The following is a 24658-nucleotide window of genomic DNA, read 5'->3' as shown; positions in this document are numbered from 1 at the left end:
ACGAAAAATTAATGACCCTTTTTGATCGTTTTGGCTTTTGCCTGCCTCTCAAGACAAGGCATATGACACACGTCTACCTCCCTCTCTGCTCGTCACCGTCACCGTACACCGTACTCTGGTATATACCCCGCCGCCACCGCCACCATGAGCATCCTCACTCCTCAGGCCCCACCTACCCCCATTCTTTATAAATACCCGCTTATCTCCTTTTGCCACGTCTCATACTTCCCCCTCTCTCTCCACTTCTCTTCCAGCACTTGAAGAACACAGAGACAAAGAAGAAGACGACGACGACGACGACCGAAGAAAGAAAATTGAATCATGGAGTCGCCCTAAGCTCACTCGCTCCGTAAGCCTCAGGGAGCGCGTCGAGGACACTCTCTCCGACCACCGCAACTAACTCGTTGCTCTCCTCTCCAGGTTCCCCTCCTCAGCTTGGAATTATTTTGTCTTCTGATGCTGCTAAACTCTGTTTGTTTCCGGGGGAAGTTTTGAAATTTTAGTGCGGGGTAGATTTTTGCTGAGTTTTGTTTTTCTGTTTGGTTCGGCTGAAGGTACGTGGATCGGGGGAAAGGAATACTGCAGCCGCATGACCTGATCGATCAGCTCGAAAATGTCATCGGCGATAATGAAGCCAAACAGCATCTCAAAACCGGAGCTTTTAGCAAAGTCCTCAAAGCCGCACAGGTCTTTTATTTTTTCCGTGTTTCATTTTCTAGACCTGGTTTTTATAATTGATTTTACTTTCTCACTGAAAGCTGATATAGTTTCCAATTATTCTGCTCGTTGTTCTATTTTTGCACGGTATTTATTAGTTGATACATGGTGTGTATGTTTGTTTGAAATATTTCCGTGTGATTTTCTGTAATTGAACTACTAATCGCTAGTCCGCGACGGGCTGGGATTTAGAGCCCAACGGCTAAGCGGCGGATTTAATTAAATTTATTATATAAATATAAATAAGTGTCTACTTAAGCCAATATGACATTATTAGATATTAAAGCTATAAAAAATAAGAACACCTAAAACCAAAAACCAAATTTGAAAATTCACTAATTCATAATTTGCGCTCTTTTTGGTAGGCTATCTAGAAAACCCTTTAACTTAATTAAACAAAATTAAAAACAATAAAACCGCCTAGCCACCTAGTTGCCTCGCCGCCACCTAGCTCCCACCCGATTTTTTTCTACATTTTGGCCTAAATCGCATCAGTCCTCTACCGCTTAGACCTATTTTTAGAACAGTAAATTAGAAGTGGGAAGAACATGATTTCTTGATGACTTTTCATGAATTTAATTTCCGAAAATTCAATTCGTTCTCCAATAAATTATTGAATGTATGTGGAAAGGGGTTCCTAAAGAAGGGAGGGAACATTCACATAAATAAAGGGAAAAAGTGTAATATTGCATTGGAGAAGCAGATACATTTAGTCAAGTTTCCAACTGTCGCTATATTTGCACACTTTAGAAAGAAACAGAATGGATTATTGAGAATTGAATGAAAATGGTTCCAGATACTATTTGTTCTACGCCTTTTGAAATTTTAGAATTCGGGTGGAGGCTTTCATACGAAAGGTAATTTTTATAGCAGTTCTTCCCGTTTGATATTAACAACGTAAAATTAGCTTTCCATGAATAAATAGGTGCATTTGCTGGTGTATGCGTAGAGGAAAAATTAGGCTAATTTCAAACCAAGTTGAGTCCATTGCCTTATATGTTCCTGCCTTCCCTTTTCAACTTCTTTCCATTGGAAAAATTACCAAAACATTAAACTGTCTTGCAATTTTCTCATCAAAAAATGTGATTTTTCAGGACCTAGTCACCGGGAAGACGATTGGTGAAGGTTTCTTTCTCAATGGTCTCTATTATTTGCCAAGAAATTGCTCAATGTCCAAAGGCCTTCAAGTTAGTGCAACCTCAAGTTCAAAACAGCCCCAAGACCCACATTTGTGGCACCAACGTCTAGCACATCCGTCCTCACCTGTTTTGTCTAAGTTATTTCCTACTATTTGTCAAACTCTTATCAAGTGTAACACTTGTAATTTCTCCAAATTCGCTATACTGCCATTTAATTCTTCCTTATCTAGAGCTAGTAAGCCTTTTGAAATTGCACATTCGGATATTTGGGGTCCAATTAATGAATCATTTGATGACTACAAATATTTTGTGACATTTGTTGATGATTTTACAAGAATCACTTGGTTATATCTCTTGAAATTCAAAAGTGAGGTGGTTACTATGTTCAAAGACTTTCACAACCTTGTTACAACTCACTTTGAGTCCAAACTTCAAATATTAAGATCGGATAATGGCACCGAATACATGTCTAATAACATGACACAATATTTGAGCATGCATGGCATATTTCGTCGAACAAGTTGTGTTGGAATGCTCCAATAAAATGGGGTGGCCGAGAGGAAAAATAGAGACCTCCTAGAGAAGACACATTCTCTCATGCTTCACATGAACATTCCCAAGAAGTTTTGATCACAAGGAGTGCTCACTGCCACATATTTGATAAACAGGCTTCCAAGTCGAGTTTTGGAGTTTAAATCACCATATGAAGTTCTTAAAAATCGGCCCATAGATTTCACATTTAAAAGTGTTTGGATGTACATGTTTTGTGCACATTCAAACACCTCATTGTGACAAGTTGGATCCCCGATCTTTTAAGTGTGTGTTTTTGGGGTACTCTTCAACTTAGAAAGGGTATAAATGGTTTAATCCTGTTACTAACAAGATTGTGGTGTTTAGAGATGAAAATTTTAGGAGTCTTTCCTGTTTTCACAAAGAAGCAGCAAATTCAAGAAAGGGGGAGACTTGGGAGGATTTGATTCCGCTGCCTAATCCTAGTGAGGATATTTACTTGGACCATCTTCAAGTTGATGTCGCTCATGCTCGTGCCCTCAATGCCTCTCATCCTCCTGATTCCTCAAGTCTCTGCCACGTGTCACAGTCCCATGACGAGGCCATAATAACACCTCTCAACCGTCAAGAGGTTGACCCACTTCCAGTTAGAAGAAATCCTCCAAGAGCACGCCAACCTCCACCCAAACTGCTGGATTATGTTACCTATGCAATATGGCATCCTATTCCACTTGCATATCATCGCTACTCACCTTCCCATGCAACTTTTCTCAGTGCTATCTCAAACCACTGTGAGCCCAAATGGAGACAAGCTATGGACGAGGAGTTGCGAGCCCTTAACGACAACCACACTTGGAGTATTGTCCACCTTCCTTGTGGAAAGAAAATCGTGGGCATTAGGTGGGTCTACAAGCTCAAATTCCATTCAGATGGCTCTATTGAGTGTTATAAAGCACAATTGGTGGCTCGGGGTTTTACTCAAACGTACGGGGTAGACAACAAAGAGACTTTTGCATCTGTGGCCAAGATAAATACAGTTCGGGTTCTTCTTTCTGTGGCAGTCAACCAAGGTTGGTTCTTATTCCAAATGGACGTGAAAAACACCTTCTTGCATGGGGAACTTGAAGAATAAGTATATATGCAATTACCTCCCAGACATACCCAAGCCTCCCAAAATGGCCTTGTTTGTAAACTCCACAAAGCCATTTATGGGTTAAAACAGTCCCCTCAAGCATGGTACGCTAAGTTAAGCTTGGTTTTGGAAGAGGTAGAATTCTCTAGGAGTAATGTAGATTCATCTTTATTCATTCGAATAGGTTCATCAGGTAAATTGGTGGTGTTGATTTATGTTGATGACCTTATCATAACTGGTGACAATATGGACGAGATTGTGTCCCTCAAACGGTCTCTTCATTAGAAATTTGCTATTAAAGATCTTGGGAAGCTAAACTACTTTCTTGGCATTGAGATGGCAACTTCCCATAATGGAATGTTTTTGAACCAAAGAAAGTACGTGTTGGATCTTCTTCAAGAAGTCAATATGCTTGATTGCAAACTAGTCACTACTCCCTTGGATTGCAAGCTCAAGTTGGACACGGCTGGGAACCTCTCACTCACGTAATTTGCTATTAATGATTAGTTGGTAAACTCATTTATTTTACTATTACACGGTCCGATATTACTTATGTTGTGAGTCTTCTTAGCCAGTTTATGCATGCTCCCATTGTTACACATCTTCATGTTGTCAAGAGGATACTATGGTATCTCAATGGGTCTGTTAGGCGTGGTATTCTCATGAGAAATAATGATTCAACCCAAATAGAAGGCTATACGGACGCAGATTGGGTGGTAAACGCTCTCGATCGAAAGGCAACCATGGGTTATTGTACTTTCGTTTGTGGTAATATGGTCACTTGGAAAAGCGAAAAACAGAATGCCTTTGCTCACTCCAGTGCTGAGGTGGAATATCGGGCAATGGCTTCCACTACGTGTAAACTTATATGGCTCAAGAGTTTTCTTTTTGATTTGGGGTTTACTAGCAATGCACCAATGTCCCTCATGTGCGACAACCAAGCCGCGATGCACATTGCTTCCGATCCAGTCTTCCATGAACATACCAAGCATATTGAGGTGGATTGCCATTATGTGCGAGCCCAAGTTCAGTCCAAAGTTATTCAAACTCTCTCTAACTATTTCCATGATCAATTGGCTGATTTGTGTACCAAGGCATTGCCAACTACACATTTTCAGCACCTTCTTGGAAAGCTTGGCTCCATTAATCTTATGGATCCAGCTTGAGGGGAGTCTTGAACGAAAAGCCACAGCAAGGTAACCCCTAAAGTTTACTATAGCCACTCTAGTTTTCAGTAGCAACAAGTCTTATCGCTGCTGCTGCTTCCTGCAGCAGTCACTGCCCTTCCTGCAGCAACATGATGCTGCTCCTTGAAACTAGGGTCTTAGGGACTTTAGGTGATTTTTTGATGTAAATCTGTTTAAATCAAGGAATCCTTTGTAATCAGTTAAAAGCCATTGTTTAGGCCTTAAATCAAGGAGAAGGTGTCGTGTATCTTCCCTTGTGTTTTTGCTGCTTCATATAGTGCACCTTGCTGTAAACACAATTCATCATTGGAAATATATCAAAAACTCATTTTTCCTCAGTACTTGAGCTCGACTTTGAGCCATTTAATGCTACTTTTCCTCGTTCCACCCGGTCTTCATCCATTGGAAATGGCGTTCAATTTCTCAACCGCCACCTTTCTTCAATCATATTTCGTAACAAAGAATCGTTGAAGCCATTGTTAGTCATGAGTCAATATTAGGAAAAAAAGGGAATGTAAATAGTAGGAGTCCTTTATTAAGTAGGTTGTTTATAAGCTTTATTTAGTTTCCTAGTTGAACACTGATTGTATATTTATATTTCTAAAGAAGCAATACAATTAAATAATTCCCGTAAAGTTCAATTTGGTATCAAGAGCAAGAGTTGCCGAAACCCTAGTTTCCGCTGTGCTTGGTTGATTGTTTTTTCTGCAAATCTTCTGCAGAAAACAGTGGTGTCGTGTGTGTGTGTAATCTTGCTGCGTGTGCAGCAGTGTGGGTGGTGCGTTTTTCTGCAAAATTTATGCAGCAAACAGTGTTGTTGTGTGTGTGCAGCAGTGTGGGTGGTGTTGTGTTTTCTGCACAGTGTTCCCGTGTATGTGTGGTAGTGCTGCGTGTGTGGCAGTGTGGTGAATCATCAGTGTCAGTCTTGCTTTGTTTTTTTTTTTTTTTTTTGGGTAAAGTCGAATGGCATCAGAAGTAGGCAGTGGCATGTTGAAGTTAGAGGGCAGTAACTCAACCAATAATCCAGTATTGAATCCGGTCGTTATTCAGAGTGATGCATCTACTATACCAAATACCGTGAAATTAATTGGATCAAATTATGCTCTTTGGTCCAAAGTTTTGGAGATGCACATCGCTGGACGCGGTAGGAAGGGCTTTGTGACTGGGAGTACCAAGGAGCCTGCTGAGAATAGTGCTGAGTATGAGACGTGGGAGACAGGGAATGCAATAGTAAAAGGGTGGTTGATCAATTCCATGGAACCTGCATACCGCTAAAGAAATTTGGGAAAAGGTGGCTCGGACCTATTATGATGGCTCAGATATTTCTCAGATTTATGAATTGAAGGTTAAATCGTTCAGACTTCGTCAAGAGGGTCGGCCAGTTGGCGTGTATTATGCTGATCTCAAGTTCGTTTGGCAGAAGTTAGATCAACGGAGACCAATCAAGATGGAATGTGTTGTGGATCTCAAGACACTTCGAGAAGAACGTCAGATTGATCGTGTGTATGCTTTTTTGGCGGGTTTGGATGATGTGTTTGATAAAGTGCGTAGTGATATTTTACGTACTCAGCCCCTACCATCTGTTGAGGAGGTGTTTTCTGTTGTTCGGCGTGAAGCTCAACGACATGCTACTATGATGGGTGGAAATAACAATCACGGAGGGTTACCGTCCATGGCCATGATCTCTCGGCCAGTTGGTGCTTCTCGTCCTAGTAATCCTTCTACTCAATCTTTAAATTCTCGTCCATTCAACCGAGAAAATAAAGATGATTTGAAGTGTACTTTCTGTGGACAAACCCGTCATACTGAAGATACATGCTTTACTAAGCATGGGGTGCCTGATTGGTTTCCAGAGTTAAAGAAAAAATTGTGTGCCAAGGAGCGTGGAGCAGCCGGGTCCAGTGGAGGCCGTGCCTCCCTTGCTACGGTTACACCAATAGTCCAGGAAGCCGTGCCTAGCCCAAGTGACTCTAGTCAAAATTTGTTGACTCGTACTCAAGGTGACACGTTTTCCGACACAGGTACCGTGGGACGTGTTCTCTTAGCCTCCGAAATTCAGCACTATACAGGTTGGATTCTGGACTCTGGGGCAACGGATCATATGACATATGATCAAAATATGTTTCAATACATGACTACATCTCACAGAAAAAATATATCAACTGCCAATGGTACTTTGGCACCCGTGTGTGGTGCCGGCACTGTGCATCTCACCCCGTCACTTCCTTTACATCATTGCTTGCTTGTTCCTTCTTTATCCCATCACTTGTTGTCTATACCACAGGTTACTGAACAATTGGATTGTGTTGTTCTAATGTATCCGTCCTTTTGTCTACTTCAGGATATTCAGACCAAGGAGATAATTGGGTGTGGCACTAAGAGAGAGGGGTTGTACTATGTGGACGACGTTGTTTCTGGCAGAGCTAATGCAGTTCGAGCGTCCCGGTCTAGTAATTTACAAGAAGTGTGGTTGTTGCATCATCGGTTAGGGCATACATCTTTTGGGTATTTACGACATATGTTACCTAGTCTATTTAGTGGAATAAATGAATCAGACTTACATTGTGAAGTATGTATTCTTGCTAAAAGCCATCGTGCTTCGTTTCCTCCTCGTATGAATAAAAGAGCTTTACCATTTGAACTTGTGCACTCGGATGTTTGGGGACCCTCCCCTGTTGTTACTTCTTCTGGGATTAAGTGGTTTGTTGTGTTTGTGGATGATTGCACTCGTATGACGTGGCTGTATGTGTTAAAAAATAAAAGTGATGTTGGTATGGTATTTCGATTTTTTTCTCAGATGATTCGGACACAATACTTGTCTGTGATTAAAGTTCTCCGTTCTGATAATGGGGGTGAGTATATTAATTGTGAGTTGTCAGAGTTTCTATGTGATCAAGGCATTCTCCATGAAACAACCTGTCCTTATACTCCACAGCAAAATGGGGGTGGCTGAACGGAAAAATTGTCATATCTTAGAAACGGCACGTGCTCTCCTTCTAGGCGCATCGGTTCCTAAGAGTTTTTGGCCTGAAGCAGTTACTTATGTCGTTTACGTGATTAATCGTATGCCATCTCGGGTGGTTGATTTTCGCACTCCTCTTCAAGCCCTCACTCACCATGTTCCAGTGGTGTCTACTCATACTCTCACACCCCGGGTATTTGGGTGTGTGGCTTATGTGCATATTCAGAAAATTCATCACACTAAGTTGGATCCATGTGCCCTCCGATGTGTGTTTGTTGGTTTCTCATCTCACCAAAAAGGATATAAATGTTATCACCCTGAGACTCGGCATATATATGTTACCATGGATGTGACCTTTTCTGAATCGGAGTATTTTTATGCTCCCATATCTTCATCTTCAGATCACTAGGAGGAGAGCTGTAGTGGTGATATGGAATGGTTGGACTTGGGAGGGAACACTGTAGCTGATGCCGTGCATAATGAGGCAGTGATCATAGATGCCGTGCGTGATAATGGGGCTGGAATGCCACGACAGATTGTTGTCGAGAGCGGCATGGAGTCAGGAATAATTGCTGCCGAGAGCAGCATGCAGTCAAGAGTGATTGCAGCCGAGAGTGATCTGCAGTCAGGGCAGATTGTTGACAAGTCTGCGGACGTAACCCCCTCTCTCTCTAGCTCCACAGTGCTCCCCAATGAATCTTCTCTGGACATACCTGAGGTAAGTATTGTGGATGATTATGTAACTAACGCGAGTAATGATGTAAATGCATATAAGCTGCCACCGAGACAAAATCGGAGTGTGCCACCTGACAGGTTTTCTCTGGAAGGCAAAGTGAAGTATCCAATAGCCAACTATGTCTCCTGCAATTGTCTTGCACCAGAACGCAAGACCTTGGTGAACAATATGGAGGCTATTCGAGTACCAACCCGTGTGGAAGAGGCTCTAAAGGATCCAAAGTGGGCAAAAGCAATGGATGAAGAAATGTTGGCATTACAGAAGAATAATACCTAGGAGGTGATGTCCTTACCAGATGGGAAAAAAACAGTTGGATGTCGGTGGGTGTTTACTGTCAAATACAAAGTCGATGGATCATTAGACAGGTACAAAACAAGGTTGGTAGCCAAGGGATACACCCAAACATATGGTGTAGATTATCACGAAACGTTCTCTCCAGTTGCCAAGATGAATACGGTACGTGTTCTGATATCCTTAGCTGCTAATATGGACTAGCCATTAAAACAGTTTGATGTGAAAAATGCTTTCCTCCATGGGAACTTGGAGGAAGAAGTATATATGGATTTTCCTCCTGGATACAGTGCTGGCAGAAATACCGGAGTATGTCGGTTGCGTAAGTCTCTCTTTGGGCTTAAGCAATCGCCTTGTGCATGGTTTGATAGGTTTACTCGAGTTATGAAAAAGATTGGGGTATTATCAGAGTCATTCTGATCATACATTGTTTATTAAACAGAGACATGAAAAAGTGACAGCTTTAATCATCTATGTAGATGACATGATTATTACTGGAGATGATTTTGATGAGATTTCAAGGTTGGAGAGAAATCTTGCGGCTGAGTTTGAAATGAAGAACCTAGGGGATTTGAAGTATTTTCTTGGAGTCGAAGTTGCTCGATCTTCGAGAGGTATTTTCTTGTCACAACGTAAGTATGTTTTGGATTTGTTAAAAGAAACTGGTATGCTGGGATGTAAGCCAGTAGATACTCCTATTGTTGAAAAACACCATCTATGTTTAGATCCGAATCAGAAATCTGTTGATAAGGGGAGATATCAGAGACTTGTAGGGAGACTAATTTATTTGGCTCATACACGTCCTGATATTGCTTATGCAGTGAGTGTAGTAAGTCAATTTATGCATTCACCAAGTGTAGATCATATGGCTGCTGTTATGCGTATCTTAGCATATTTGAAGTCTGCACCTGGGAAAGGAGTTTTATATCGGAATCATGGACATTTGAGGGTTGAAGGGTTCACAGATGCTGATTGGGTAGGAAGTGTGGGTGACCGACGGTCTACTTCGGGATATTTTACTTTTGTAGGAGGAAATTTGGTTACATGGAGAAGTAAAAAACAGAAGGTAGTATCAAGATCCTCAGCTGAGGCTGAGTATCGAGGGATGGCTCACGGCATTTGTGAGATTCTCTGGCTTCGAAAACTCCTTGAGGGGCTTGGGTTCAAGCCAAAGGAGACCATGAGACTATACTGTAATAATAAGTCAGCGAGAGATATAGCTGATAATCCGGTACAGCATGATAGGACAAAACATGTGGAAGTTGATCGACATTTTATTAAAGAGAAACTTGAAAGGAAGATTGTGTCAATACCTTTTGTGAATTCGGAGGAGCAACTTGCAGATGTTCTAACTCATGCAGTATGTAGTCGAAAGTTTGATGACTCACTTGTCAAGTTGGGCATGTGTGATATCTATGCACCAACTTGAGGGGGAGTGTTAGTCATGAGTCAATATTAGGAAAAAAAAGGAATGTAAATAGTAGGAGTCCTTTATTAAGTAGGTTGTTTATAAGCTTTATTTAGTTTCCTAGTTGAACACTGATTGTATATATTTATATTTCTAAAGAAGCAATACAATTAAATAATTCCCGTAAAGTTCAATTGCCATTACTTGATTTCCTTAGAGTACACAAATATAAAGAGCATGTAAGTTCGCTGAGCCACTTTTTCCTAAAAAGGGTCTTTCTTTTTCAATTCTCTATTTGTATAAGTAGTTTATTTTGCTAAAGTATGGATGTTCTATTGTGACCCTTAGCAATTGCAATTCACCATCAGTCTATTTAAAATAATTGGTGATTTCTTGAGATATTTGAATTAATTTTTTTTCTTTTCCTTTTTGTAGCCATTGATGTTGAATAAATGGATACAAAGCGTATCCAAGCTTCAGTCAGTTCTAGCTAAGGCTGAGGATCATCTTTCTAAGCTTCAACCTGAGACACCCTATTCTGAGTTTGAATATATGTAGGCTTATATATATACCAGACGCCCGCACGCAAATATCAATACCTATCTTAAGTTGCAATTCCTGATATCTTATGTTGGTTTTCTTTCCTGCGACTTGTATACAGATTTCATGGAATGGGTTTCGAGCGAGGTTAAGGTGACACTGCATTTCACGTATTGGAGATGATAAATCTTCTCTTAGAGATCCTTCAACCTCCTGATCCTTCTATATTGGAGACATTCCTTGGGAGAATACCGATGGTGTTTAATGTTGTCATTTTGTCTCCACATGGATACTTTGGATGAGCAAATGTTTTAGGCTTACCCGACACTGGCGGCCAGGCATTCCTTGTCAACTTTTTTTCTTTTTAAATGACTAGCAAACTTTACGATACTAATCAGTTAACCTTGTCTTGTTCCACTACCAATTTTTACCTATACTTTGGGTACATTGTAAACCTCTATAATGACCTTTCATATGTTTGTAGCCGTGATTGCAACATAACAAACGAGAAGTTTGCATAACTTATATGCAGATTGTCTATATACTGGACCAAGTGCGTGCCCTTGAAAATGAAATGCTTGAAAGAATTCGCAGGCAAGGATTAGATTTCACTCCAAGAATCCTTATTGTAAGTGTTTTTATCCTTATAGTGGGAATCCTTACGGTAGCTTTTTGGTATGTAAAAGTTCATGGATTTTTTCACTGGTGGGTTCAAGGTGACCAGGCTAATACCTGATGGGAAAGGAACTACATGCAACCAGAGGCAGGAAAAAATAACTGGAACCGAGTACACGCATATTTTAAGAGCTCCTTTTAGATCAGAAAAAGGGATTCTTCGTAAGTGGATATCAAGGTTTGACGTATTGGCCTTATTTGGAGACCTTTGTTGAGGTAAATTTTGATAACATGTAAACTCTATTTATCTACAGCTACTAAATCTGCAAATTTGTGCCTCTTTCACCGTCTTAAGTGGATGATTTTGTCTGTCCATGTTCATTCCCATCATAGCTTGCTACCCATCTGATGTCACTGCTGCCATGACCACAACTGCCTCCCTTTACTTTGAAAGTAGCACATGACTTTGTTCACTAATTGCATATTCAGAATACTACAGAATTGTATTCTCTTCCGATTAACTAATCCTTACATGCCTTTCAGCCTTTGCCATCTGATATAGTCATTGTTTCTCATGTGATCAGGATGTTGCAGGTGAAATTACTGCTGAGTTACAGGGATATCCAGACTTTATTATTGGGAATTACAGTGATGGGAATCTTGTTGCATCTATGTTGGCTTATAAAATGGGAGTTACACAGGTTCGATATTTTTGCAGCTGTAAATTTCATCATATTATCTAACGAGAATGTTATCTGAAGTTCTAATCTGTTCAGTGTACTATTGCGCATGCGTGGAGAAAACAAACTATCGGGATTCCGATATAGATTGAAAGAAATTTGAGGAGAAATACCATTTCTCAACTCAGTTCACGGCTGATCTTATAGCCATGAATAATGCAGATTTCATAGTCACCAGCACATACCAAGAGATTGCAGGAACATAAGTCTCCCGGTACATTGGAATGTCATATTCGTGCTCTACTTTTGTTAGTACAGTGATTGTCAGCTCAATTGTGTTTAGTTTCATCTGGAAATGGAATATAAATAAGCTTATTACATCATTACTTACGCGTCAATGGTACTTCTGATTTTGATAATTGGAGTGTTGAAATTTCTTGTCCAAATAGATATCGTTGCCTTGTTCTTTGTTTACTGATGTTCGTTTCCTGGTTCCTTAACTTTTGTCTCCGCTCGATCTTTCAGTAAGAATACGGTTGGTCAGTATGAGAGCCACAGTTCTTTCACTCTTCTGAGGCAATACCGAGTGGTTCATGGAATTAATGTCTTTGATCCAAAGTTCAATATTGCGTCTCCCGGAGCAGTTATGACCATTTATTTCCCATACTCTGAAAAGCAAAAGAGACTTACCAGCCTCCATGGTTCCCTAGAAGAGTTGCTATATGATCCTGACCAGAATGATGTGCATATGTAAGTTCGTTCATAGGTGACAATGCAATTATTTTGTGGCAGTCACTTGATAATATGATATTCTTCTTTATTGGCTTAGTGGCACCCTAAGCGATCGATCAAAGCCCATAATATTTTCAATGGCAAGGCTCAACCAGGTGAAAAACATGACTGGGTTATTGAAATGGTACCATGCATGTTGTTTAGGTTGATAAAGATTCAAACTTTGAATAATAGTTTGAAGAGATTTTGTGTTTGTTTTTGCTAGAGAGAAAACGGAAGAGCAAAAGCCTTTTCTGTATATTTTCTTCTTAATCTCCAAAGACAAATTACAAAGACTATATCTTTCCACAGCCGGTCTAAAAACCAGATCCTACAACTAGGGACCTAGTACTTCTCTCCGACCATTAATGGTTCTCAGAGGATATCATCCATCCACTTGGAAGAAGATGAGAAAACTCAGTACAAATAAAAGATAAAACACCAGCTGTAGGCTTTCTAAAACTAGGAAGAGAAACTAGCCGTTGAAAATTAAAAGTTCCTTCTAATTTTAGTAAAGTCTTCATTTCTTCACACTTTTCTGCTTCCTTTTGATTTCTTCTGCAGGATTACCTTCTGCAGGTTAACTCTAAAGCTAGAAGACATCTTAATTCTCAACAGCCTCTCCTAAGCTGCTTACTGGCTTCACTCCTAACTTCATCCTCAAGTAATTGAATCGATCTTTAGGCAAGGCTTTTGTAAATATATCTGCCAATTGTTCTTCACTTCTGCAATACTTCACATCAATGGATCCTTCCTGCAATGCTTCTCGAATAAAATGATATTTCCTGTTTATATGTTTGGTTCTCTGATGAAAGACTGGATTTTTGACCATTGATATTGCAGACATGTTGTCACAAAACAATGGTGTTGCATCAGCTTGCAATTCACCAAAATCATCCAACACAAATCTTAGCCAGATGGCTTGAGCTGTTGCTCCAGCTGCTGAGACATATTCAGCTTCTGCAGTTGACAATGCAACTGTGTTTTGCTTGACTGAGGCCCATGAAAAAACACCACTTCCAAAGCTAAATGCATATCCAGATGTGCTTCTACTGTCATCTTCACTTCCAGCCCAATCTGAGTCACAAAAACCAATCAAAACAGCCTCTTTGTCCCTTGTGAATTCAATACCATAGCTGAGAGTGCCTTGAATGTATCTGAGAACTCTTTTAGCTATTCCCATGTGTTTTTTTGTGGGACCATGCATGAATCTTGATAGCAAACTAGCAGCATACATTATATCAGGCCTGGTTGCAGTTAAATATAACAAACTGCCAACAATCTGCCTAAATAAATTTTCATCAGTCAGTTCACTTCCATCAATTTTCTTCAATTTCTCACCAGTGGGAAGAGGAATTGTCACAGACTTACAATCCTCCAGGCGAAACTTTGCAAGTAAGGACTTTGCATACTTACTTTGATGAATAAAGACCCGTCTTTCAGTTTGTAGAACTCCCATTCCCAAGAAATGGTGTAAGAGTCCTAAGTCAGTCATCTCATATTTCTGTATCATGTCTCTTTTAAACTCACTGAGCAATGTATTGCTACCTCCAGTGTATACTATATCATCAACATATATAGAGACTATGATCATATTTCCTTCATCATCAGTTCTAGTATATAAGGTAGCCTCACTGATGCTTCTTTTGAAATTGCAGCTTGTGAGATAAGTGTCAATCTCACTGTACCAGGCTCTAGGAGCCTGCTTCAAACCATAGAGGGCCTTCTTTAACTTATAGACCTTATGACTTGCATTCTCCACTTCAAAACCCTCTGGTTGTTCAGTGTAAACCTCATCTTCAAGTACTCCATTCAAGAAAGCTGACTTAACATCTAATTGGAACAACTTCCAACCCTTTTGTGCTGCAAGTGCAATCAGAGTTCTAATTGTATCTAACCTTGCCACTGGAGCAAAGGTTTCATTATAGTCAATACCAGGTTTCTGAGCATACCCTTTTGCCACAAGTCTAGCCTTGTGTTTTTGAACTGTTCCATCCAGATTCAACTTAGTTTTGAACACCCATTTGACTCCTATGACTGGTTTGTCTGCAGGCCTTTCCACCAGTTCCCAAGTTCCATTCTTCTCAATAGTTTCAATCTCAGCATTCATTGCTTCCTTCCATGCTTTGTCTTCAATAGCTTCATAATAAGTTTCAGGTTCAATAATGGTCATATGACATCTTGCATAAATGTTCTCCAAACTTCGTAACTTTACTGGTGTATTGCTTGGTGATGACTCTTGACTGGTACTGCCAGTGTTGCTTCCAGAGACATGTTCATCATCTGAGACTAATTGAATGGGATTTGAATAGTCAGTGCTTTGAGTTTCATGAGAGAATTCTTCTGTTTCAGTTATCTCAGGATTTTCACTTCCAAAAATAAGAGGCATGTAAACTGTTTCAACCTGCTTGCTTTCCCAATTCCAGGATTTGTTCTCATCAAATACAACACTTCTTGAGAGTATAATCTTCTTAGTTTGAAGATTATAGATCATGTAGCCTTTCTCACAACTGCCATAACCCATAAAGACTCATTTGCTTGCTTTGCCATCAAATTTCTGTCTCAGATTTGATGGAATGTGACTGTAACAAATGCTTCCAAACACCCTCAGGTGTTTTACACCTGGTTTTCTTCCTGTGAAGGCTTCAAATGGAGTCTTGCCTTTCACTGAGATTGTAAGACACCTATTCTGCAAGTATACTGCAGTTCCAACTGCTTCAGCCCAAAAAACTACAGGGATATTCTTCTCAGCCATCATTGATCTTGCCATTTCACCAATGGTTCTATTTCTTCTCTCAGCCACTCCATTTTGCTGGGGAGAATATGCAACTGTTAATTGTCTCTCTATTCCACTGTTAGAACAGAAATCCAAGAATTCATGAGAGGTATATTCACCTCCTCTGTCACTTCTCAGCTTCTTAAGCTTTAAACCACTTTGTAACTCCACAAAGACTTTAAATTTTTTAAACACATTGAACACATCAGATTTGTTCCTGAGGAAGTACACCCAACACATTCTTGAAAAATCATCAATGAATGTGATGAAATACCTGTTGCCACCAACAGATTCAGTCTGCATTGGTCCACAGACATCAGTGTGCACCAGTTCTAGTGGATAACTTGCTCTCCACGTTTTTTCTTTATCAAATGGTTCCCTGTGCATCTTCCCAGAAACACAACTCTCACAAATTTCTTTCGTCTCTGATAATTCAGGCAAACCAAACACCATTTGTGTTTGCTGCATTTTCTTCATGCTAGTAAAATTCAAGTGACCCAATCTTCTATGCCAAACCCATGGATCTTCTTGTATTGCTGTTTTCCTTGCTACTGAGTTGACAGATTCCATGGACAATGGAAAACATCTATTTCCAGTCATTGCAACTTTAGCAACAACATTATCAAGACTACTATCATCACATATTAGTGCACAGTTTCCTCCAAACAGAATGTAGTACCCATGCTCCATCATTTGCCCTATGCTCAGTAGGTTTTCATCTAATCCAGGAACTAGCAGCACTTCATTTATGTATCTTTTCCCTTTTCGTGTCTCAACTACAAGTGTCCCTTTTCCTGTAGCTTGAACAAGGTCTCCAGTGCCCATTTTTACTTTGCAGGTCACTGACTTATCAAGATTTATCAATAAAGACTCTTGAGAGGTCATGTGATTACTACACGCATTATCCACAAACCACACAGATTTGCTTGATGCAATTGAACTTGCATGACAAGCATAAAACATTGTTCCTGTGACTGCATCTTCTTCTTTTGCACAGTGTGCAACCTGTTTACCATTGTCACAATCCTTAGATAAGTGACCAAATCGACTGCATCTTCCACACTTGGGTTTTCCTTTATATCTGCATATACCAAAATGGTATTTGTCACATACTTGGCATAACGGTTTCACATTTCCTTGGCTGCCACTTGATTGTCTGTTATGTGCAGTAAATTTGTTGTTCCAGCCACTACCACTGCCATTATTCCAGCTGTTTTGAGACCAGTTCTTACCCTTCTTATACTGACCCCATTTTGGGTTTGTCTTATACTGAGACCCTTTGACACTTCCAGTTCCATTTCCATTTCCTCCAACTTTAAGGCTACTGAAAGCTCTCTCAGTACCTGTATATTTCTCTCTTTCCTCATGCAAGTCTTCTCTTTTATCATAAACTTTCACTGAAGCTAAGACTTCCTCAACTCTAATAGTGTCCAGATCTCTGGTTTCTTCAATGATCGACACTATAGACTTATATCTCCTATTTAGCCTCATTAACAGCTTTTGAACAATTCTTTTCTCTGTTACATCTTCTCCTAGAGATTTCAAGTTGTTTACTATCTCAAAAAACCGAGCCAGGTAGTCATCCAGAGATCCAACATCATTCATTCTTAGATATTCAAAATCAGCTCTAATGGCTTGTAATTTCACAGCTCTTACCTTTTTGTCTCCTCTGAACTCTCTTCTCAGGATTTCCCAGGCACCCTTTGCAGTCTTCTCATTTCGGATTCTGGGAAAAAGTTCATCAGTGATTGCTCCTTGAATAAGGCTTAGAGCCTTGGCATTCTTGATGGTCTTTCAACTGGAATGTGCTCTGACTCGCTTTCTCCTTCTTCCTCAGAGATCTCCTCTCTGGTAGTTTGTTGTCCAGCAAGACCAACTTCAACCACATCCCATAGATCGTATGCTATGAGAATGGTTTCCATTTTTACAGCCCAAAAATCGTAGTTTGAACCATTAAATTGTGGTATTCGTAAATCACCACCGGAGGAGCTTGATCCGGCCATCTTCTCAGGTAGCACAGCACAAATGGTTATAAAGGTACCACCTTTAACCCTTTCTGGATTTGTATCTTCACAGAATCACGTCCCTTCTTCGAAATCAGACCTAGATGCTCTGATACCATATTGAAATGGTACCATGCCTGTTGTTTAGGTTGATAAAGATTCAAACTTTGAATAATAGTTTGAAGAGATTTTGTGTTTGTTTTTGCTAGAGAGAAAACGGAAGAGCAAAAGCCTTTTCTATATATTTTCTTCTTAATCTCCAAAGACAAATTACAAAGACTATATCTTTCCACAGCCGGTCTAAAAACCAGATCCTACAACTAGGGACCTAGTACTTCTCTCCGACCATTAATGGTTCTCAGAGGATATCATCCATCCACTTGGAAGAAGATGAGAAAACTCAGTACAAATAAAAGATAAAACACCAGCTGTAGGCTTTCTAAAACTAGGAAGAGAAACTAGCCGTTGAAAATTAAAAGTTCCTTCTAATTTTAGTAAAGTCTTCATTTCTTCACACTTTTCTGCTTCCTTTTGATTTCTTCTGCAGGATTACCTTCTGCAGGTTAACTCTAAAGCTAGAAGACAGCTTAATTCTCAACATGGGTTGGTTGAGTGCTATGCGAAGTGTTCCAAACTGAGGGATCTGGTAAACCTTGTCGTAGTCGCTGGTTACATTGACGCAAACAAATCACGGGATAGAGAAGAGATTGCAGAGATTGAGAAGATGCATAATCTCATGAAGGAGTACAAATTAAATGCTCAATTTCGATGGATTTCTTGCCAAACTAATCGAGTTAGTACCGGTTAACTTTATCGTTACATAGCAGACACAAGAGGTGCTTTTGCTCAGGTACGTAGGTGTTTCTGCATTTTGTTTTGAAGAGAACTCCCAGGGTACTTTAATTTACTTTGTTTAGTTTTATAATTGCTGCCTGCATTTTATGAAGCTTTTGGACTCACGGTTGTGGAGGCCATGACTTGCGGCCTTCCAACATTAGCCACTGTCCATGGTGGCCCTGCGGAGATTATTGAGCATGGTGTATCAAGACACATCGATCCTTATCATCCCGAGAAGGCTGCTGCACTTCTGGCAGATTTCTTTCAACGTTGCAAGGAGGATCCTAGCTACTGGAATACAATCTCAGATGGAGGCCTCCAAAGAACTTATGAAAAGTTAGTATCTTTCTACAGTTGTACAATAGTACTTCGTATTAGCCATGCGTTACTGAACTGACGGGTTTTTGTAACATTGCAGGTACACATGGAAGATTTATTCTGGAAGGCTAATGACATTGGCTGGTGTTTATGGTTTCTGGAAGTTTGTGTCAAAGCTTGAAAGGCGTGAGACCCGACAATATCTGGAGATGTTCCACATTCTAAAGTTCCGTGATTTGGTGAGTTTCTGTCTTGATTGTTAGCTTTAAACTACATCAATGGACGATCTTGATAGGATTAATGACAGTCGTTGCTTAAGATAGATAAATTCCTTTCATGGGACTTATTATGCTTGCATTGTTTCAGGCAAAATCTGTTTCTCGAGCTGTTGACGATGCACATTAAGCTACATCCTGCTCAGCTGCGGAGGCTTTGAGTCCGTAACTCGGTGATTCGCAAGGTAATATGGTTGTACAGATGAACTAGAAGTTACCCTTTGTGCATGTATGAATGTAGAATTGTACAGAAGCTCTTGATCTTGTATTGTTCTGAACTGATTAATATAATATGCAAGACATTGTCATCCTTTACGAATTTGGTAAACATGGTGAAAAACACTCGGTTACTTTCCTTCCTTTCTCCAATCGCAAGACGAAGAATACATGCATTAAGGTTTTCTTTAGGGGTCCGGCTGCATTACGAACACATACTCGGTACAAATTATTTGTAAATACCACTTGTTGGGCCATCATGGTGATTGAGTGGTGTAAGTCCATTTCTACGGTTTACTACACCATCTAATTGGTCCAATACACTATCTCATGTGGTTCAGTCGATCTACAGTTCAGATACTTGTTATAATCCAATCCGACGCCACATTTGGAATGTTTTTGGGTCCCTTGGGAGTCCCTTTCGAGTTTTTATTTTTTATTTTTTTTTTTGAACGCCGAGTCCCTTTTGAGTTTCAACTAACTTGCTAACTGCTATTCTCAACTTGACAATAGCAAGTTGTCAACTTAGATCGAGTACATACCTTTAACGTTTTGAACCAGTCGAGCATTGTCATATAAATTAAAACTTAAACATAATATTGTATTATTAATTTCAAAACATCACGATAACGAGAAATTTTTTGTTGTAATGAGAACACGAGTGATACATCATGTGTTTTTATGTAAGTGGTGGAAATTTTATTTTTTAAGTTATTAATTTTTTTAAAACACATACCCCACCATTTATATAATGATACGTTGTATACCATTTCGTGTCCCGATCACACTGAAAATCTCTCCACGATAACAGTATTACTGTCATGTGGCATGAAAGTCCTCAACCTCGACCTAGCCACTCAAGCTCAACATTGCAGGGGAAATGATCATCTTCAGATCCCTTGCACTAAATCTACTAAATCAAGGGATCTAGGCTTTTGAAATTTAATTCAACGACTACAAAAATTAAATTTTTTAAAAATTATAATAAATTTATCTGTTGGATTAGACGGAAAATATTCGAAGATGATCACTTTCCGCATTGCAGAGCATGTGACATATCTCGTGTACTTTGTCAGAAGGACTACTAGTACTTCCCGTAGCCACTTTCTCGCGTTTTACACCCCTTTCTGACACTTGACCATATCTGACAAACCTGCATACTTATATACAAGCAGCTTTTTTGACCAAACGATCCACTCACTCCTTCCCGCCAAACTTTCACATGCTTTTACCCAAAATCTTGTTTCTTGATCTTCCTTCCACTTCCTTTTTCCGCACTCATTTTTCAACGGTCAAATATTTACTCGTTAACCGCTAAACTACTTCCCCAACGATAATTTATTTAATCACTTCCTAGTTAGGCATTATTTGAATTCTCTCCCTTCTCTCCTTTTCTATTAGTTTTCTCTTTTTCATTCTCTTTATTGGAAAGGTAAAACAAGATGATAATGTTGTTTAATCTTGAGCGTTCAAACAGAAAAAGAGAGAGAAGAAGGGAAAATAAGAGAGGAGAAAATTCATATCCTATTACTATCATTCACCCGTTCTCTTTGTTCTTAATTGTGTTTTTTCTTATTAAACTATAAGGTATAATTGTTAAATCATGTGCCTTGAATCTAAAGAAGCTTATTCTTGTGTTGTTTTGGGGACCATCGTTGATAATAATTTGTAATTATCTAATCCAAAATATTTGTCTTTGGATTCTTATTTTTATTTAGCTCCTTAGGTAGACCATCCCACCCGACTATATCACTTTAAAAAAATACCATTTGATGGACCTATATGTATTTTAATAAAATGACTCGACTAAACATATCTTAACAACAAGAATGACACTAGACTACACTACTGAGTTACGGATCCATCTCCAACTTAGTTAATCGGAAACCAAAGTAAAAAGCTCAGGTGTCCGACCATGTCAGTGAGGCACTAGAGTTTCTGACCATGTCTATAAAGTAACTCACAAATACATGAGATATTTGAAAGTTGGTTACACCCTAATCTTTTCTACTTTAGGCATTGTTCTAAAAATTTCCGTCCAGGACAGTTTAGATCTTGTCTAAGCAGTGGCTGATAACTATTCCGATAAATCCTAGATGTTTGATAATTAAGAAGGGGCGTCTAGACTTGTCTAAACGCTCGCATAGGTCTCGACTTTCATTTAGACAAAAAATAGAAAAAAAAATTTTGCCTTTTATTTTTCAATAAATTGTAAGAGTTTGTTGAATACTTAGATGAACACTCATTTTATACTTATTCCCCATATTTTCAATATGTTGTAATATTTTATAATATATATTTTATTATATTTTGTATTTCATGTATCTCAATATAATTATGTATAACATTTATTTATATGTTGTATAATAAAAAATAAAATAAAAACTTTGAGGCCCGCACCTTAGCACTAGGTCCCTACACGTTTGACTGGCGCCTAACATTTTTTAAAACTTTAGTTTTAATCACGATCAGTGCAACTGCAAGAGACGTCTTAACAAGACATCCGTTCAAAAATTTCTTTTCAAATCATGCTAAACGGTTTTGCTTACTAGAAGACAAATCACTCAAACAAAACTACCAAATTAGAATAGTAGTAAGAGTCCATGAAGCTCTCACATGTAAACACCGTTTCTGGCAAATTACGACATCGATACTATAATTATGAACCCTGACATATGAACCAACTACACCTTGCCATTTGTGCTTCGTAGTTTGGGGCTCTTTGCTCTCGACCCTATCACCACGTGCACTTTCCATCCAGTTACTACTAAAAAGCAGTGCTTAATAATAATTAATTTAAAATAAAAACACCTAATAACTTGGAGGAGAATCTCAGAAGCAGCTTTCAGCTTTTAGCTTTTAGCTTAGAGCTGGCCAAATAAGTGGGCAAGATAAGCCAGTGATCCTACGAGGGGTGCGTTGATATAAGTGGCTGGCTCCGACTGCTCGTAATCTGACCGTTGATCTGGGAACTTGTCGTTCTTGTCGGGCCCACCGATCACTGCCCCCACCAGGATGTTGGGGTTGGGGGATTGGGAGCTCATCACGCTGAAGCCGGACGAGCATTGGATCTTTGCTGGGTGTGCGGCGATGCACGGCAGCGATGAGCCCCTGTGGTGGATCCTCCGTGGATACCTTGGGCCGTACCCCACCATGTAGGACATCTTCATTGGGTTGTCTCCTAGTAGATAATCCACCTGATAGAAGCCATTAACATAAACACGATTAAAAAGAGATTAATTACGCTCTATTTTTCTCATTAATTTATAACAAGAGGAATTAATGTCTTTATCATGGCATTTGGGAGGGCCAATACGTGATACACGATTACCTGTCTCTTGGCAATTGCTCGGAGCCGCTTCGGGGTGATGGCGGTGCCGCCGCAGTTAACCACCTGGCGGGAACTGGTTAAGTACTTGGCATAGCTTAAGATCAGAAACGAGGTGGATGTCACGTACTGCATGTTGCTGTCATTCATTTTGAACAGAAGACCACCTGCATCCAAAAACACCAAAACTAGCCGTTATGAACAGGACCACTATGCTCTTGATTTTCAGAGAGAGAGAGAGAGAGAGAGAGAGTACCTGGAGTGTATTGGGCTGAAGAGTAAGAGGCTCCTGGAATGATTGAACAGATGAAACTATCTGCATGCCCTTTGTAGTCATGGAGGGATTTCACCTTTTGGACGAGGAATGCCTGTAAAAGCAAAATCCCACGTTATAGTTGTCGGGGAGTTTTTTTTTCTTCTAATTTACTATACAATCGGAGCCTCAAGAATATACCAAAAACTGATATCGAATACAAAATTTTGAGAAAATGGGGACCTTGGAGAGAAGAATTCTTGCTCCGACGTGCTTGTTATCCCATCCGAACGTGTTGTCAAACTCCGCCGCCCCGAGAATCTGACCGTTAACCTGAATGTAACTGAGATACATCGGATTCTTGGTGGCCTTGTGCAGCCAAGCAGCACCCCACAGCAGCTCATCCTGCCATTATTAAAAAAGATTTTAACACCTTCAGCCACATTTTGCAGAAATAAGCAATAAAAAGTTGGCAAATTTGAAAGAAGTGAAATTCTTTAACCTGAAAGCCAGAGTAATCACAATAGTAGGGACACACAAATTTCTTCAATCCGATGCTGTAAGGTCCTCTGTGCTTGTCGGCAAACGCAAACACCTACACCCAGAAGCAAAACGTGATCTCAGATTCTTTGGGAAAATTAGAAGAAAACCCTTCTACTTTTTTCCTTTGGTTGGAATTTAAAGTTTGGTTTTTTGAACTTACGCTCATTGCCCTCCTGACCAGAAGCTTGGAGTAAGTGGGATCACATCTCCTGAAGACCAAAGAGGCAGAAGCAAGAGCAGCAGCCGTTTCAGCTGCAACTTCAGAACCAGGGGTGTTTTGGTCAATCTTCAACACAGTTCTTGGGGTGTCCATATCTTCTGGTCTCTCCCAACAAGCATGGTCCTTTGTAGCATCACCAACCTTCCAAAAGAACCACAAAACTGGCTCAGATTTTTTTTTTTTTTCTAAAAAAAGCAGAGAAATTTGAAGAATGCTTTGGGTGGGCAGAGTAAATTACCTGCACATAGATGGTGCCTGGGTGCGCAGTAGCTTTGAGGAGGTAGTCGGTGGCCCACCGGATGGCCTGCCGGGCATTCTGCAGCTCACCCTTCATCAACCCGCCAAACTCAATCACACTCCATGAAAGCATGGTGGTGGTGAAAGCCATGGGAAACCCAAACTTCACATTGTCCCCTGCATCATAGTACCCTCCAACCAAATCAACCTGCATTTTGAAAATCACATAGAAATCATAAAATGGTAAAAGCCCACTGCATATTTTGAGGTAAAGTTCGAAACCCAGAAGGGGAAAGGACAAAAAATGGAAAGAATATGTCTGTTTTACATACGTGTGCGGCGGCACCGTCGGAGAGGCCAGAATCTCTCCTCCAGGAAACCCTCTGGTTAGGTGGGAGCTTTCCGGACCTCTGGCCTTCGAAAAAGAGGATGGACTTGGTGAGGGCATCTCTGTAGTTGTGGCTGGCGGAGCGAGGGTGGCGGTTGATTGGGCTGCGGTGGCGGCCGGGAATGGGGTTGGCATTGCAGAGGAGGAGGAGAGTGGTGGAGTAAGAGAGGAGGAGGAGGAGTCCAAGTATGGAAGAGAGAGCCATTTAGGGGGAAGTAAAAGTATAAGAAATAACAATGCAGGCCAACTAACAAGCCAACTGCCAACCTGCAAAGCCGCAGTAAATAGAAGCAGACACCTCTCCCTTCTCTCCTTCCCTTGTATTTATAAACTGCAAGCTGCTGCCCTCATCTGTTTAACCGTGCTAGGTCTTAATCATAGCTAGCTCCACATCCTCCAACAACGGCTTTTGCTTTGGGTTAATTAACTTGGATTATCTTATAAGGCACTTTTGTCACTGTTTGGCTTCATTGTGCGTTGTGCCCTTTCTCCATACAACGAAATTCATTGTAACCGTCCTATAAACTAGTAATATATTGTCATGTTAAAAAGGTAAAACGTTTGGCACAATATTGA

General features: G+C 40.1%; 1 protein-coding gene and 1 pseudogene across 1 annotated transcript; one reads left to right on the top strand and one right to left on the bottom strand.

Annotated features, from left to right (window-relative positions):
* Positions 1-11: 11 nt before the first annotated feature.
* LOC137714670 (sucrose synthase 2-like) lies at positions 12-19160 on the top strand (annotated as a pseudogene).
* Positions 19161-21627: 2467 nt separating this feature from the next.
* On the bottom strand, positions 21628-24452 carry LOC137715788 (endoglucanase 17-like). The gene is made up of 8 exons (XM_068455136.1): positions 24027-24452; positions 23696-23902; positions 23398-23598; positions 23197-23289; positions 22938-23099; positions 22698-22809; positions 22445-22608; positions 21628-22310 (listed from the first exon to the last, which is right to left on the bottom strand). The coding sequence occupies exons 1-8, from the start codon at positions 24285-24287 to the stop codon at positions 21978-21980; spliced, it is 1533 nt and encodes a 510-aa protein (XP_068311237.1). The 5' UTR covers positions 24288-24452; the 3' UTR covers positions 21628-21977.
* Between the last annotated feature and the right edge of the window lie 206 nt (positions 24453-24658).

This window comes from Pyrus communis, chromosome 14, assembly GCF_963583255.1.
Source record: "Pyrus communis chromosome 14, drPyrComm1.1, whole genome shotgun sequence".
NCBI classification, from domain to species: domain Eukaryota; kingdom Viridiplantae; phylum Streptophyta; class Magnoliopsida; order Rosales; family Rosaceae; genus Pyrus; species Pyrus communis.
The sequence above is the reverse complement of the archived record's forward strand: the minus strand, read 5'-3'. Positions and strand labels throughout refer to the sequence as shown.